We start from the raw sequence: 15,502 nt of genomic DNA, 5'->3' as shown, positions 1-15,502 counted from the left end.
TCACAAATCATAAGTTACCTTTGCTACTTCAGAGGATGAAGAAGACCAGTAAACTGTTTCCGGCGAGCTTTTCGACTGACCAAGCCAATCCATGGTATTGATTCGCACCATTTCCCCAATATTTACGGATTTGATAGTGTCGATCCATGCTTGTTCATCCAATTGGTACTTTTCAAATAATAGCTGCAGTTCAAGTATCACGTTATTCACTTTTTGTCGTTTGAAAGTATGTGTATGAGTGTTATATACTTGCTACATAAGTTTAATAGATAAACTTAACCTCTGGAGGAGCGAATGAAAGATAGCTCGTCATAGGCTGCAAATTCGAGTAATTCAACGCAGGAGTCTGAATTGATATTTCGACAGTTGAAGGGTCCGTGAGCATTGGATAATCAAATGTATGAGGAACCTCCACATAAGGAGGAAGAGGAGACCTGCACCAAAATACTATCAATTTTTTGTAATGGCATTCAGGTTCAAACCTCACTAACGACATATCTCGGAGTAGTGAGAAAGGATCAGAAACGTTCATGGGATAATCCAGTTCAGCCGCGTACACATGAGTAAAAATCACTTGTAAAAGTCGGCCGAGTTGGTCAACGCGTTGACTGATAGTCGGTTTGGGGACTAGCCCGTCAAAACTCGCCCGAACACGCCTAAAATGTCGCTCAACGCTAAAAAGTCGGGCTGAGTTGGCCAAGTCGGGTATGAGTCAGTCAAATTCGGTCAAGTCAAAGTTAGGTCAAAAATTTAATATTTTTTAAGTTTAGATTTTGTGACATATATCTATGTTTGAAATATTTATGTTTTACGTTTAATATACTTATGTGTAATATGTTACAATTGAGAATTGAAAGCTGTAATTGTTGTAAACTATTGATTAGTGATTGTTTTTTTATTGAACTGAATTGGTTTCAATGAAATTACAAAGGGATTCTTTATACAACAAAATCCTAACAGCTATATCTAAGTGGAGTTAGGCTCCATTGTTACTTTTGGAACCACTCCATTTTACGGAAAGATGCTGAATTATATCCGTTGAAATCTTGTGTTATGTGTTGTCTTGTAATCTTCTCAATGTGGAAATGATGAAGAATGCTTTCTTCTGATCCTAAAGTCAATTGCCTAAAATGGTAATCTTGATTTTGTTCCAGTATTCTAACACTCCCCCTCAAGTTGAATAGTGGGATTTCCGATATTCAACTTGCCAAGAACTTCACTGAAGAGTCTTCCATTGACTGATTTGGTGAGGATGTCGGCTAGTTGGTCTTCTGATCTAATAGATGGAGAGAGATGATTTCGCCATCTAGCTTTTCTCGAATAAAATGTCGGTCTATTTCCACATGCTTGGTTCGATCGTGCTGACTGGATTCTCTGAAATGGCAATTGCTGCTTCATTGTCGCATAAGATTTGAATTGCTTCATTTGGAGGGAATCCTATTTCTGTCAAGAGTTTTCGAATCCATAATGCCTCCACCACTCCCTTTTCTACGCAACTAAGTTTCCTCCAACTATTGTGAAGAAACCTGAAGTTGACCGTCTATCTCCTTTTTCTCCGGCCCAACTTGCATCCGTATAAATTTGTGCTTCAAGGTGCCCATTCTTTTTTAATACAACTCCATGACCCGCTGTTTTCTTCAAATATCTAATGATTCTCATTACGGCTTCCATATGGTTAACCTGTGGTTGATGCATGAATTGACTCACAACTCCAACTGCGTGTGCTATATCAGGGCGAGTGTGAGCAAGATAGATGAATTTTCCCACAATCCTTTGGTATTGCCCTTTATCAGCAAGATCAGCTTCATCTTCCATACATAGCTTCTGGTTTGGAATCATTGGAGTATCAGCTGGTCTGCAATCAATCATACCTGTTTCTGCAAGAAAATTAAGAACATACTTCTTTTGACAGATAAATATTTCCTGTTGGGATCGTAATACCTCAATCCCCAAAAAATATTTGAGTCTGCCCAAATCTTTCATTTCAAATTCTTTAAATAAGTTCATTTTTAAGTTAGAAATTTCCTCTTTATCATTTCCTGTTATTATCATATCGTCAACATAAATGATTAAGCATGTAATTAAATTTACTTTTCGTTTAAAAAAGAGAGTATGATCTGTAACGACCCTGGATTTTTCAACGTATATTTATTATTAATGCTTGCGTTTTAATAAACGTGTTCTTATACATATTACTTGTTACCGTATTTAACTTTTCATGGCCCGACTTGTCTTTGTGACACACGTACTTTTCACGAATAATATTTTCAAATATTATTTGCGTTCATGATTAATTATTATTAATCATTTTTAATTAACGAATGTTAGTAGTTAATTACTTGGGCTTTGTTTATTTATTTGTTACATACTTACATACTTGAGCTTTATAAATGTACATGGACTTGGAAGCCCACCCTACTCCTCTTAATGGATTAATTAGGAGCCCATTTGTTACTAGTAACTTATTAAGGCTTAACTTAGATTAATTAGTGAATGGAATCTAGTTACATGTATACTTACACATCTTTCCCACACCATTTAACTTTATTACCACTTCAAGCTCACACCATTCTCCCATGTTGGAAAGTTTACTTTTGACCTTGCCTCATTTGTCCCAAAACGGCCCACTTTCAAGCAAGGGAGGGAGTTCAATTTTTTTTTATTTGTTACTTATTTACTAGTATCATTTCACTTTTACACACACTTCAAACTTACTTCTCTTTTCTCTTTTTTTTTCTCTCAAATATTGTAAGTAACAAGCTTTACTTTCTTTCTTTTTCTTCCATTAAAACCACCATCCATCATCATCATTTACTAGTTGTAGTTTGTTGTTACTTGTTATTGTTTCTTGTTTATGATTAAAGATCAAGTTTTCTAACTTGTATCTTCATGTAATCTTGGTTACTTCCATCTTTTGTTTGATGAAGAACCAAGAACAAGAATCTAAACTTACTAGTTTATTGTTCTACATTTAAGTGTTTTCAAGATTTAAAGTTCATAAGTTTCATAATCATACATGTGTTCATGTTTTGTAGACTTAAATCCTAAGATCCAAACTTTGATTTGAATCTTCCTAAGTATGAAACAAACATGAACATAATACTTGTACTTTAGTTTATTTCTTTTTTTTTGTAAGTACTCTAAAGTTGTGATGTTGTTAATTTAGTCAAGTATTACTAGTTAATCTTGATCTCATATTTCTTGAAACTAAAAGTTAACTTTATAAGTTCAAGAACATGGAAGTATAACTTTCTAGTTATAACTTCAAACACTTATGTTGGATCTAAGTTTATATAGCTTATGGTCTTCTAATTTTGTTGTAAATAAGAGCTTACAAGCTTATATACATTTTACTAGTTGAAAATCTAAGTTTCATAACTTATAGTTTCATTAAAGTGAAGATCCAAGTTCTATAACTTAGGATCTAACTTAAGAATACTAGATCTAGACTTTCTAGTCTAGGATCTTAAAGATCTAGCTAAGATCTAAGTTCTACAACTTAATATCTTGATTATTTAGTTTACTTTCAAATTTATAGCTTAATATTACTAGTAGAACTCATGTATGTGTCGGATCTAAGATCTTGATGTAACTTTGGTTCATCAAACTACATACAACTCTTTAGTGAGTTGTGCTACATATCTTAGACTTACACTAGTGTTATGATGGTCAAAACTTGGTAAAGATGATGCAAACCCATCAACGAGTTATACACTTGAAGCTATACGCATCAAGGATGAGAACCGTGATGAGCATCAAGCACCAAGAACCCACCGGAACACATTTCTTACTGTTTTTGGAACTGATCAGACTACCTGGGCTACTGTAAAGTTAATTTTCAGATATTTCAGTTTGAGTAGATGATTTTCCGTTTAGACCTTGTCTTAATCCGAGTAACGGTTTGGGATCTATGGCCTCCCGAAAGTCACTACACCCTATTAACGTTGTGCTGAAATTTCTGACCTATTCGCACTTAAACCGTCACCACGGTCAAATGAAGATGAGTTTGGTTCTGGAAATTGGTCAGTACCTAGGGGACTCATATATGGAGCCATGGCCACTGGTCTCACCTCATTTCAGTTTGTATAGAGGTCGTGGCGACTGAATGAAATCAGTCTTTATTTCAAACCCTAGTCTTGACTTAAAACTTACCTTACACTTTTTGTTTAATGATGAATGATGATGGTACTTAAGACCTAATTTACATACTTTTAAACCTTTGGGAACGATTTACTGACTTAGTAACTTTTGACTTAGGTTGAGGACCTTCCGGACCAACCACTTGCTTACTATTCCCGCGTATCGACTTTTACTACTTTCCACTGTGAGTTATAGCATCCCTTTTTACTTTAACTATTTTGGGAATTGAGAATACATGCGCATTTTACGTTTTACATACTAGGCACGAGTACTTAAACTTTATATATGTGTGGGTTATATAACGGCATATACTTTCCCCTTAGCTCGGTAACGTTTAGTCATTGGTCTTTGAACCGGTGAACGCGAATCTTAGATATGGATCCATAGGGTTTGACATCCCCACTCGGGCTAGTAGCGCTATCATTTAATGGGTGTTTAATACTTCGTAAACATACGCACTCACTAAGTGTACTTTTAGGGGGTGATAAATGTTAAGTTAGTTACCAAGTGCCCACGGTTATACATATACTTTTCATACTATTTTGAAACGCTGTTGAAGCACTGAAATCTCATGGCCTACCTTACATTACTGTTATACTTAAACTATAGCTCACCAACCTTTGTGTTGATGTTTTTAAGCATGTTTTTCTCAGGTGCTTAAGGTTTGCTTGCTTCCACTGTACTAGTCATGCTTTGTAGACACCCGCTGCGCTTATTAGAGATTTCACCGCATGAAACGTTTAATTTGCATTCAAACTATATTACTTTTGAAATGATGTAATTGTAACGACCTACGAGTCACGTACTATTATTTTTGCTTGCTATTCATTGAAGCATACTTTCGGATGTTAAACATTTGACGTTGGTTAAAACGTCACCTTTTATCATGAAAGCAAACTCTTTTTGAAACAATATATAGTATTTGACCTTGTAATGATCCTGTTGTTGATGACTCGTACACGATGGTTTTGTACGGGGCATCACATTTGGTATCAGAGCTTTGGTTGTAGGGAATTAGGTTGCATTAGTGAGTCTAGACCGGACCGAGTAGGATTCACTAATAGGACTAATCTACAACTTGCTAGTTTACTTGTTTCTGCGGAACTTAATGCATGCTGCTGTTTGCTTTTACTGCTATATGTTATACACTGCTACTTGTTTTCACTACTGCATGATACTATCTACTTTCGATTGCATGCTACTTCTGTACAATTCGTTATTATTGCCATGCTATTTACCGCTATACATGATCTAGACTGTCTTAGTTACTTTGCCTAATATGTGCTTGCTTTATGACTTACTGACATGGAAAAAGTTATTTTTCCTTGTTCAGATGTCGGATATTCCACCTGTTATCATTTTGGAGAGCGACTCAGACTCATCAGCCACCTCGCCTGCCATTGTTGCCGATTCTCAGATCCCGTCGTCGACACCTTCCAGTGACTCTGGCGCTTCATCCTCTGGAGCCAGTAGCCATGCACCCGACCCAGTGGTCACCTCTGACGGAGCCGAGGACCTACAGTAGATTCCAGCTCCACTTGTCCCAGGACCCTCGGAGCCACAACACCATTCCGGTGGTGCTATGATTCCCGCGGAACTTGGGGAAGGTCCGTTCCGTAATGAGCATAACCATTGGTGCCGACGCCTTCCTGATGGACGTCTTGTGCCGATCCCGCCTTTCAGATACCGACTGATGATAGCCGGTCGAGCAGAGCCACCCGTGCAGCCACCCCCAGATGATTCCGACGACTCATCATCCGACGACTCATCCTTTGATGACTCCAGTGACGAGGATTCCGATGAGGATCCCGAGGAAACACCCGTGCAGCCACCCTCTACCCCGCCGAAGAAGCGGTATCGTTTTGACGGTACTGTTATTCCTGGGGTTGACGGAGGGAGATCGTCCGTTAACGCACATGGATTGAGGACTAGAGTTACCACCCGTAAGCGGCTTGTGCCGTATCTTACTGATCCATTCATACGTAAGGCTCCCCGATACGCAACATCTACTTCTGGTGCCGGACCGTCTGCACCACCCAAACCACCAGCACCACCTGCACCATCAGAACCGCCTGTCCCACCATCTCCCTCTGTCGAGGAACTGACGAGGGAGGTGGATATCCTCCGTGATCGGGTAACTGAGCTCGAGGAGCAGGTGTCCCACATGATGGACATCCTTTACCCACCGTCACCTTAGGGTTATTGTAGTAGATCTCATTATGTAATCTCGTTTGTAGTATTATGTTTTACTTATGTATTGTACGAACCTATGCGGATGTATGCAACTTATTATTAATGAATGGAACTTTGTGTTGTTTAATCTTTGTACGGTGTTCTATTTACGTTACAGTGTGATGACTTTGTGGTATCTGAATCTATTTGCGTTACTTAATTAACATGTGATGTGTTGATTCCATGTTGGTTACCATATACTGTATTATTACTATTTGAATACTGGATTTTGACTTGAGTCAAAATTTTTGTTTAGAACATCAATGGCCAACGGAAGATCAACGCCAACCGCAGCACAGATCGAGGAAATGATCGCTGAACGTGTAGCCGCAGCTTTAGTGGAAAGGAACCCCCAAGCTCCACCAGTTAACCAGCCCATTCGTAATGGGTGCACATACAAAGAGTTTCAAAGCTGCAAGCCCCACAACTTTAGTGGTACTGAGGGGCCGGTTGGTCTCACTAGGTGGTTTGAGAAATTAGAATCTGTGTTCCGTGTTAGTAACTGCTCAGAGACGGACAAAACCAAGTATGCCTCATGTACGTTGTTAGACGGCGCACTAACCTGGTGGAACACACTGGCTCAAGCAAAAGGGTATTGATGAAGCGTACGCTACCCCCTGGGAGGAATTCAAAGGGGCCATGATTGAAGAGTATTGCCCTAGGACAGAGATCCAAAAAAATGGAGATTGAGTTTGGGCAGTTGAAGGTTGTGGGAAACGATCTCGATGGTTACAACCGTAGGTATCTGGAATTAGCCCTGATGTGTCCTACCATGGTTACCCCGGAGTTTAAGCGCATGGAAAGGTACTTGTGGGGACTTCTCAAGTCCATTAAGGGAAATGTCACCTCATCTAAGCCACCAAATGTCCCGGAAGCAATGCGCATGGCGCATACCTTAATGAACCAAATTATCAGCGAGGAACCGGAGAATTCAAAATCCGAAGCGGGTAGTAGTGATAAGCGTAAGTGGGACAACAACAAGAGGAGAGCCTATGATCAAACCCCCGCTAAGAGGCACAACAACGGTGGGAATCCCAATCCGAACACCAACTCGAACCCCAACTACAAGGGCAGTCTGCCACAGTGCAAGAGGTGCTACAAGCACTATACCGGGTACTGTAACGTTGTTTGTGAAAAGTGCAAAAGGACCGGGCATATTAGCAAGGACTGCAAGATCACCACCATGACTGGGAAGCCGAACCCCAATGGACCGAGAAAGTGTTATGAATGCAGACAAACGGGCCACTTCAGAAATGAGTGTCCCAACAAGCGAAAGGACGGCGGACCACCGCGTGGCAGAGCTTTCAACGTAAATGCAAGGGATGCCCGTGAGAACCCCAACTTGGTCACAGGTATATTCACTATCAATAATCTATTAGCTTCTGTCCTATTTGATACTGGTGCCGATAGGAGTTATGTATGTAGACACTTTTGCTCTAAGATAAATTGGTCATTATTTCCTTTAAAGGAGAGTATGCTTGTAAAGGTAGCCAATGAAAAACTTGAGAAAGTTGACCAAGTTAGCCGAGGAGCTATCATCAACATAGCTGATGTGGATTTCGAGATTGACTTGATACCCATTAAGTTGGGAAGCTTTGATATTATTGTCGGTATGGACTGGTTGACCAAGATAAGGGCCGACATTATCTGTGGAGATAAAGCTCTTCGTATACCACACGGAGACGGTGAGCCACTGATTATTTACGGAGAGAGATGTAGTTCGAAACTGAATCTCATTAGTTGCATGAAAGCGCTAAATATCATGAAGAAAGGACGTCTTGCTGTTTTGGCACATGTGAAAACGTTAGAAACTGAAGTGAAGAGCGTGGATGACGTACGAATTGTGAACGTATTTTTCGATGTCTTTCCGGAAGAACTGCCCGGATTACCGCCACCGAGAGCAGTGGAGTTTCAGATGTAGCTCGCGCACCTTATCGACTCGCACCTTCCGAGATGCGAGAGTTGCAGAGCCAATTACAAGAACTGCTAGACCGTGGACCTATCCAACCAAGTTTCTCTCCTTGGGGCGCACCTGTTTTATTTGTGAAGAAGAAGGACGGATCATTCCACATGTGTATCGACTACCTTGAACTCAACAAATTGACGATCAAGAATCGGTATCCTCTTCCCCGAATTGACGATCTTTTTGATCAACTACAAGGATCGAGCATTTACTCTAAGATCGATCTGCGATCCGGTTATCACCAGTTGAGGGTGAAAGAGAGCGATGTGATGAAGACTGCATTCAGAACTCATTATGGTCATTATGAGTTTCTCGTGATGCCATTCAGTTTAACCAATGCATCTGCCGTGTTCATGGATCTCATGAATCGTGTCTGCAAGCCATACCTGGATAAGTTCGTTATCGTCTTCATAGATGATATCCTCATCTACTCCAAAAGCGAAGAAGAACATGAACAACATCTTCGTCTAGTGTTGGAACTCTTGAGACAAGAGCAACTGTACGCAAAATTCTCCAAGTGTGAATTTTGGTTGAAGGAAGTCCAATTTCTGGGTCATGTTGTGAGTGATCAAGGTATCAAGGTTGACCCCGCAAAGATTGAAGCTATTAGCAAGTGGGAAACCCCCACTACTCCGACGCACATTCGCCAATTTTTAGGTCTCGCCGGTTACTACCGAAGATTTATTGAAGGTTTCTCTCTGATTGCGCGTCCTTTGACCGCGCTGACTCACAAAGGGAAGAAGTTCATTTGGGAACCTGGACAGGAATCTGCATTTCAAACCTTGAAGAAGAAGTTAACCACCGCACCTATCTTATCACTTCCTGAAGGCAGTGACGATTTCGTCGTTTATTGCGATGCTTCAAAAAGTAGTTTTGGTTGTGTACTGATGCAACGCACAAAGGTTATCGCTTACGCCTCCTGACAACTGAAGATTCACGAGCGAAATTACACTACGCACGATCTCAAGCTTGGAGCCGTTGTCTTTGCATTAAAGCTGTGGAGACACTATCTTTATGGAACTAAGAGCACTATTTTCACCGATCATAAAAGCCTCCAACACATCTTTGATCAGAAGCAACTGAATATGAGACAGTGTCGATGGATCGAGACGCTGAACGACTATGATTGTGAACTTCGTTATCACCCTGGCAAGGCCAATGTTGTAGCTGACGCTTTGAGCCGAAAGGAGAGGATGGAACCTCTTCGTGTTCGGGCACTGAACATCACCATTCATTCGAACCTCAATAGCCAGATCCGAGCAGCCCAAGATGAGGCTCTCAAGGAGGAGAATATATCTCATGAATACTTGAACATTCTCGTTTCTCGATTTGAAGTTAAGGAGACTGGACTCCGATGCTATGCCGGAAGAATTTGGGTACCTCGTTATGGAGATCTACGGAACCTTATATTAGATGAAGCCTACAAGTCGAGATATTCGATTCATCCAGGAACCGGTAAAATGTACCACGATCTTAAGGAACAGTACTGGTGGCCTAATCTTAAAAAGGACGTTGCAACTTATGTTGGCAAGTGTTTGACTTGCTCAAAAGTTAAGGCCGAACATCAAAGGCCTTCTGGGTTACTTCAACAACCGGAAATCCCGCAATGGAAGTGGGAAAGGATAACAATGGATTTTATTACGAAGTTTGATAATGCTAAAAACGAACATATATTTCATAGCATTATCCCTCAAGAAAGACAAGCTTTTAGTTGCAATTGTTCTATTTACAAGTGATATTCGTTTAAATAATAAAAGGTGAAGACAAAAGACAGATTCGACGAATTGAAGACGCAAACGACCAAAAAGCTCAAAAGTACAAAGTACAATCCAAGAGGTTCAAATTATTGATGAGAAACGTCTCAAAATTACAAGAATACAATACGCGAAACGCAAAATACAAGATATTAAATTGTACGAAAGGACGTTCGAAAATCCGGAACCGGGACCAGAGTCAACTCTCAACGCTCGACGCAACGGACTAAAAATTACAAGTCAACTATGCACATAAATATAATATAATATATAAATAATTCTTAAAAATTATATATATTTATAAAACCGTCGGCAAGAAGCAAACAACAAATGTGAGCTGTCCCAGCTGGCCATGCGATCACATGGCCAGGAAGAAGGAATTCCATGCGGTCGCATGACCCAAAAAGTGAGGCCACATTGCTATAAATTTCGCAGTTTCAGTCGAATGTAAACACATCTTTTTTCTCTTCTTCATCTCTCACTCGTAATATATATATATATATATATATATATATATATATATATATATATATATTATAATTTTAATTTTAATTTTAATTTTAATAATAATAAGGGTATGTTAGCGAATGTTGTAAGGGTGTAAGTCGAAATTCTGTCCGTGTAACGCTACGCTATTATTAATCATTGTAAGTTATGTTCAACCTTTTTAAATTAATGTCTCGTAGCTAAGTTATCATTATGCTTATTTAAGCCGAAGTAATCGTGATGTTGGGCTAAAATATTAAGACGGGGTAATTGGGCTTTGTACCATAATTGGGGTTTGGACAAAAGAACGACACTTGTGGAAATTAGACTATGGGTTATTAATGGGCTTTATGTTTGTTTAATTAAATGATAGTTTGTTAATTTAATATAAAGATTTACAATTAGATGTACCTATAAATAACCATATACACTCGATCGGACACGATGGGCGGGATATTTATAAGTACTAATAATCGTTCATTTAACCAGACACGGGAATGGATTAATAGTTAATGGACTTATTAAAACAGGGGTGAATTATATACAAGGACACTTGGTGTAATTATAGTTTAAGTCCCCAATTAGTTGGAATATTTGACTTCGGATATAAGGATAATTTGACGAGGACACTCGCACTTTATATTTATGACTGATGGACTGTTATGGACAAAAACCAGATGGACATATTGAATAATCCAGGACAAAGGACAATTAACCCATGGTAATAAACTAAAATCAACACGTCAAACATCATGATTATGGAAGTTTAAATAAGCATAATTCCTTTATTTCATATTTAATTGCACTTTTAATTATCGCACTTTAATTTATTGTCATTTTAATTATCGTACCTTTTAATTATCACAATTTTATTTATTGTCATTTTATTTATCGCACTTTTATTTATCGCAATTTCATTATCGTTATTTACTTTAGGCTTAAAATTAAGTTATATTTATTTTTAATATTTTATATTAGGTTTTAACTGCGACTAAAGTTTTAAAAATCGACAAACCGGTCATTAAACGGTAAAAACCCCCTTTTATAATAATAATACTACTTATATATATTTTTGTATTTTTACAATTACAAGTTAAAAATATAGCGTTAAACTTGGCAAGTTCCCTGTGGACGAACCGGACTTACTAAAAACTACACTACTGTACGATTAGGTACACTGCCTATAAGTGTTGTAGCAAGGTTTAGGTATATCCACTCTATAAATTAATAAATAACTTGTGTAAAATTGTATCGTATTTAATAGTATTTTGTAGTAAAAATTAATACTATTTCATATACACCTCGCATAACATCAAGTATTTTTGGCGCCGCAGCCGGGGAATCTTAAACGTCGGAAGCGAAACGCTATATATATATATATATATATATATATATATATATATATATATATATATATATATATATATATATATATATATATATAAGATTCTTAGTTTACTTTTGTAAAAATACGTTTTTGTAAAAATACGTTTTAATTATTAAAAATATAAAAATATAAAAAGAAAAACAAAAAAATTATATATTTTTAATAGTTTGTTAAATATATATAAAATTATAAAGTTTCTTTATTTTTATTTTAGTTCTTAAAATATAAGTTTTTATTTATATATATATTTTATAAAAACAGAAAATTAAATATAAAACAGAAAAATATATATATATATATATATATATATATATATATAAGTAATCGGGCTACACTGTAGCAGCCCAGATTCTAGCCCGAAACCCTACTCCATGCGACCGCATGGATTTATAACGCAAAGACCATGCGATTGCATGGCCTGATCTGACACGCCACAGTTTGACCTATTTCAGCATTAATTACGGAATATTAATTATTATTATTATTATAAACCCTAATTAGGGTTATTTATTTAATTAATTAATTTAGTTTTTTGTTTTAATTTGTAATTTAAGTTTTAATTAGTTTTATTAAATATAAAATTAATACTTTTATATAATAAATAATATAAAAATAATATTTTTATAAAAATTGTACTTTTTATAACTTTAAGTTTATTTTTATATTTTGTATCTTTTTATTTATTTTAGCGTAATATTTGTATTTTTCGTTCGTATTTAGTTTTAAGTCATAGTTTTTGCCATAGTTATTTTTATTTCTAGATTTTTAGGCTTTGCCGTAAAATCCCTTAAGTGCTTTTTCTTTAGACTAAGATTTAGGTGCTTTAGAATTTTGCGACGCCGTTTTAAAATTTTAGTACCTTTTTAACTTATTGCCGTTTTGGATATAGAATTCCTTTTAAGCTTTAATACCTTTAGACGCAACTTTTAATTCTTAGTTTTTAGACTTTTAAGTTTCGACGCGCTACGTTCTTTTTTCTTTTTATTATTTTTCGACCTTTTATTTTTTGACGTTTTTCGACGCGCTCTTTTTCTTTCTTATTTCTCAACGCTCTAGTTTTTAGGACTTAGAATTTTTTTTTCTATTTATTCTCTAAAATTTCTTTAAATTTCAACGAAAAATTATTTTAAGTGGTTAAATTGATAGACATCCAAAATTTTCTGGTTCGTAGTAATAGTTGGATTTGTTAGTGGCGAGTTGTGAGCTTCCGATTTAAAGGGTCCTGGCTACCTGCTGCATCTATTAGCTATTCGAAACGTGGGCAAAATCAGAAAAGTCTATTAATTTGATAACTTTAATAATTTTTATCTTTTATAACTAATAGGATATTCAGTGAATGCACCGAGCAAAACGTTCACCACCTTTTATACGTTTACCACCTTTAACTCGATCAAGACATCTAGCCAATATTGTCGCCGTTGATTTTTTTTTTAGAATCGTCATCAAGTCGACCAAGTACTCCAATTCAAATTTCCGATAATCCATTTTTTGAACCCGACCTCACAATTGAGAATCCGGAGGATATTCAGGGACAATTCAGAGATCCTGAACCACTAATCTTTTCTCCGGAACCACCAATCATTCAAACAGAGATTGTCAAGGAACAACCCATTAAATCAGAATCCTCTAGTGATTCAGATTCAACAAATTCAATCATGGAGAATCTGGAACCTCTAAGTATGGAAGACCGAATGAGAGCTAAACGCACTGGCCAAGGTCACGCAATTACTCAACCAGACATTAATGCGCCAGATTATGAAATCAAAGGACAAATCCTACATATGGTAACTAATCAATGCCAATTTAGTGGTGCGCCGAAGGAAGATCCAAATGAACATCTTCGTACCTTTAATAGGATTTGTACTCTATTTAAAATCCGAGAAGTGGAGGATGAACAGATCTATCTCATGTTATTTTCCTAGACTTTAAAGGGAGAAGCCAAAGATTGGTTAGAATCGTTACCTGAAGGGGCGATTGATACATGGGACGTTTTAGTTGAAAAATTTCTTAAACAATTCTTTCCGGCATCTAAAGATGTGAGACTTCAAGGAGAAATTGTTACGTTCACACAAAATCCAAATGAAACTCTATATGAGGCGTGGACAAGATTTGGAAAATTGTTGAGAGGATGTCCTCAACACAGTTTATATACTTGTCAAATAGTACAAATATTCTACCAAGGATGCGACATCACTACACGAAAAGACATCGATATAGCAGCTGGTGGTTCCATTATGAAGAAAACCGCAACCGACGCTTACAAAATTATTGATAACACTGCTTCCCACTCACATGAGTGGCATCAAGAAAAAGATATCGTTAGATCATTTAAAGCAGCTAAAGCCGATTCTAGCCATGACTTCGATTCCATTTCTGCAAAGATAGATGCTGTCGAGAGACGAATGGAAAAGATGACTAAAGATATTACTCAATATGAATTAGTTGTGAGCAGTGTGGAGGACCACATTTAACAAAAGATTATCTCAGTATTGAACAAACAATGGAACAAAGAGAGAATGTTTCATACATAAACCAAAGGCCTGGAAATAATTATCAGAATAATTATCAACCGCCAAGACCAATCTACAATCAAAATCAGAATTATAACCGAAATGTTCTATACAACAATCAACAAGGTCCTAGCAACCAACAAGTATCTAATAATACTTACAATCAGCAAAGACCTATTTTTCAAAACAAACCACCACAAACCAATGATAAAAAGCCAAATTTAGAAGATATGATGTCGAAGCTAGTTGAATCTCAAACGCAGTTTTTCACATCTCAGAAACAAACCAATGAACAAAATGCTCAAGCATTTAGAAATCAACAAGCTTCTATTCAAAATTTGGAACAAGAAGTAAGTAACCTAGCAAGGTTAATAGGTGAAAGAAAACCGAGAAGTTTACCTAGTGATACAAATTCTAACCCCCGGAAAGAAATAGCTAAAGCCATCACCACAAGAAGTGGTATTACACTTAAACCACCTGAAATACCTGTAATTTCTGATGATTCTATTCCTACACCACAAGAACCACAACCTGAGCAAGATAAGGAAACAGAACCGGTAGTTGAAAAGGTTAATGAAGATAACACAATTAAGGCTAAACCTTATGTTAAACCATACCAACCACCACTTCCTTACCCGAGTAAAATGAGAAAAGAAAGACTTGAAGCCGAGCAATCCAAATTCTTGGATATGTTTAAACAAATAAATATAAATCTTCCTTTCATTGATGTAATTTCAGGAATGCCTAGATATGCTAAATTCTTAAAAGATCTAATCACAAATAGAAAGAAAATGGAAGAACTCTCGGCTGTTACTATGAATGCTAATTGTTCTGCAGTACTGTTGAATAAGATACCAGAAAAATTATCAGATCCAGGAAGTTTCACAATTCCATGTTTTCTGGGTAGTCTTAGTTCAATAGAAGCATTGGCAGACTTAGGTGCTAGTATAAATTTAATGCCATATTCACTATACGCTAAACTAGACCTTGGAGAATTGAAACCAACACGAATAAGGATACTGAAAGGACC

The 15,502-nt window shown here is 37.0% G+C and overlaps 1 protein-coding gene across 1 annotated transcript in view; it reads right to left on the bottom strand.

Moving 5' to 3' along the window:
- Positions 1 to 15,502, bottom strand: part of LOC139842020 (uncharacterized) — a 195,642-nt gene that overhangs the window by 658 nt on the left and 179,482 nt on the right. Inside the window, exons 5-6 of the mRNA XM_071832200.1 lie at positions 281 to 434; positions 19 to 183 (exon numbers count right to left, since the gene is read on the bottom strand). Coding sequence (XP_071688301.1) covers positions 19 to 183; positions 281 to 434 — 319 coding nt within the window. The remainder of the gene's footprint in view (positions 1 to 18; positions 184 to 280; positions 435 to 15,502) is intronic.

This window comes from Rutidosis leptorrhynchoides, chromosome 1 (assembly GCF_046630445.1).
Source record: "Rutidosis leptorrhynchoides isolate AG116_Rl617_1_P2 chromosome 1, CSIRO_AGI_Rlap_v1, whole genome shotgun sequence".
Taxonomy (NCBI): Eukaryota; Viridiplantae; Streptophyta; class Magnoliopsida; order Asterales; family Asteraceae; genus Rutidosis; species Rutidosis leptorrhynchoides.
The sequence above is the reverse complement of the archived record's forward strand: the minus strand, read 5'-3'. Positions and strand labels throughout refer to the sequence as shown.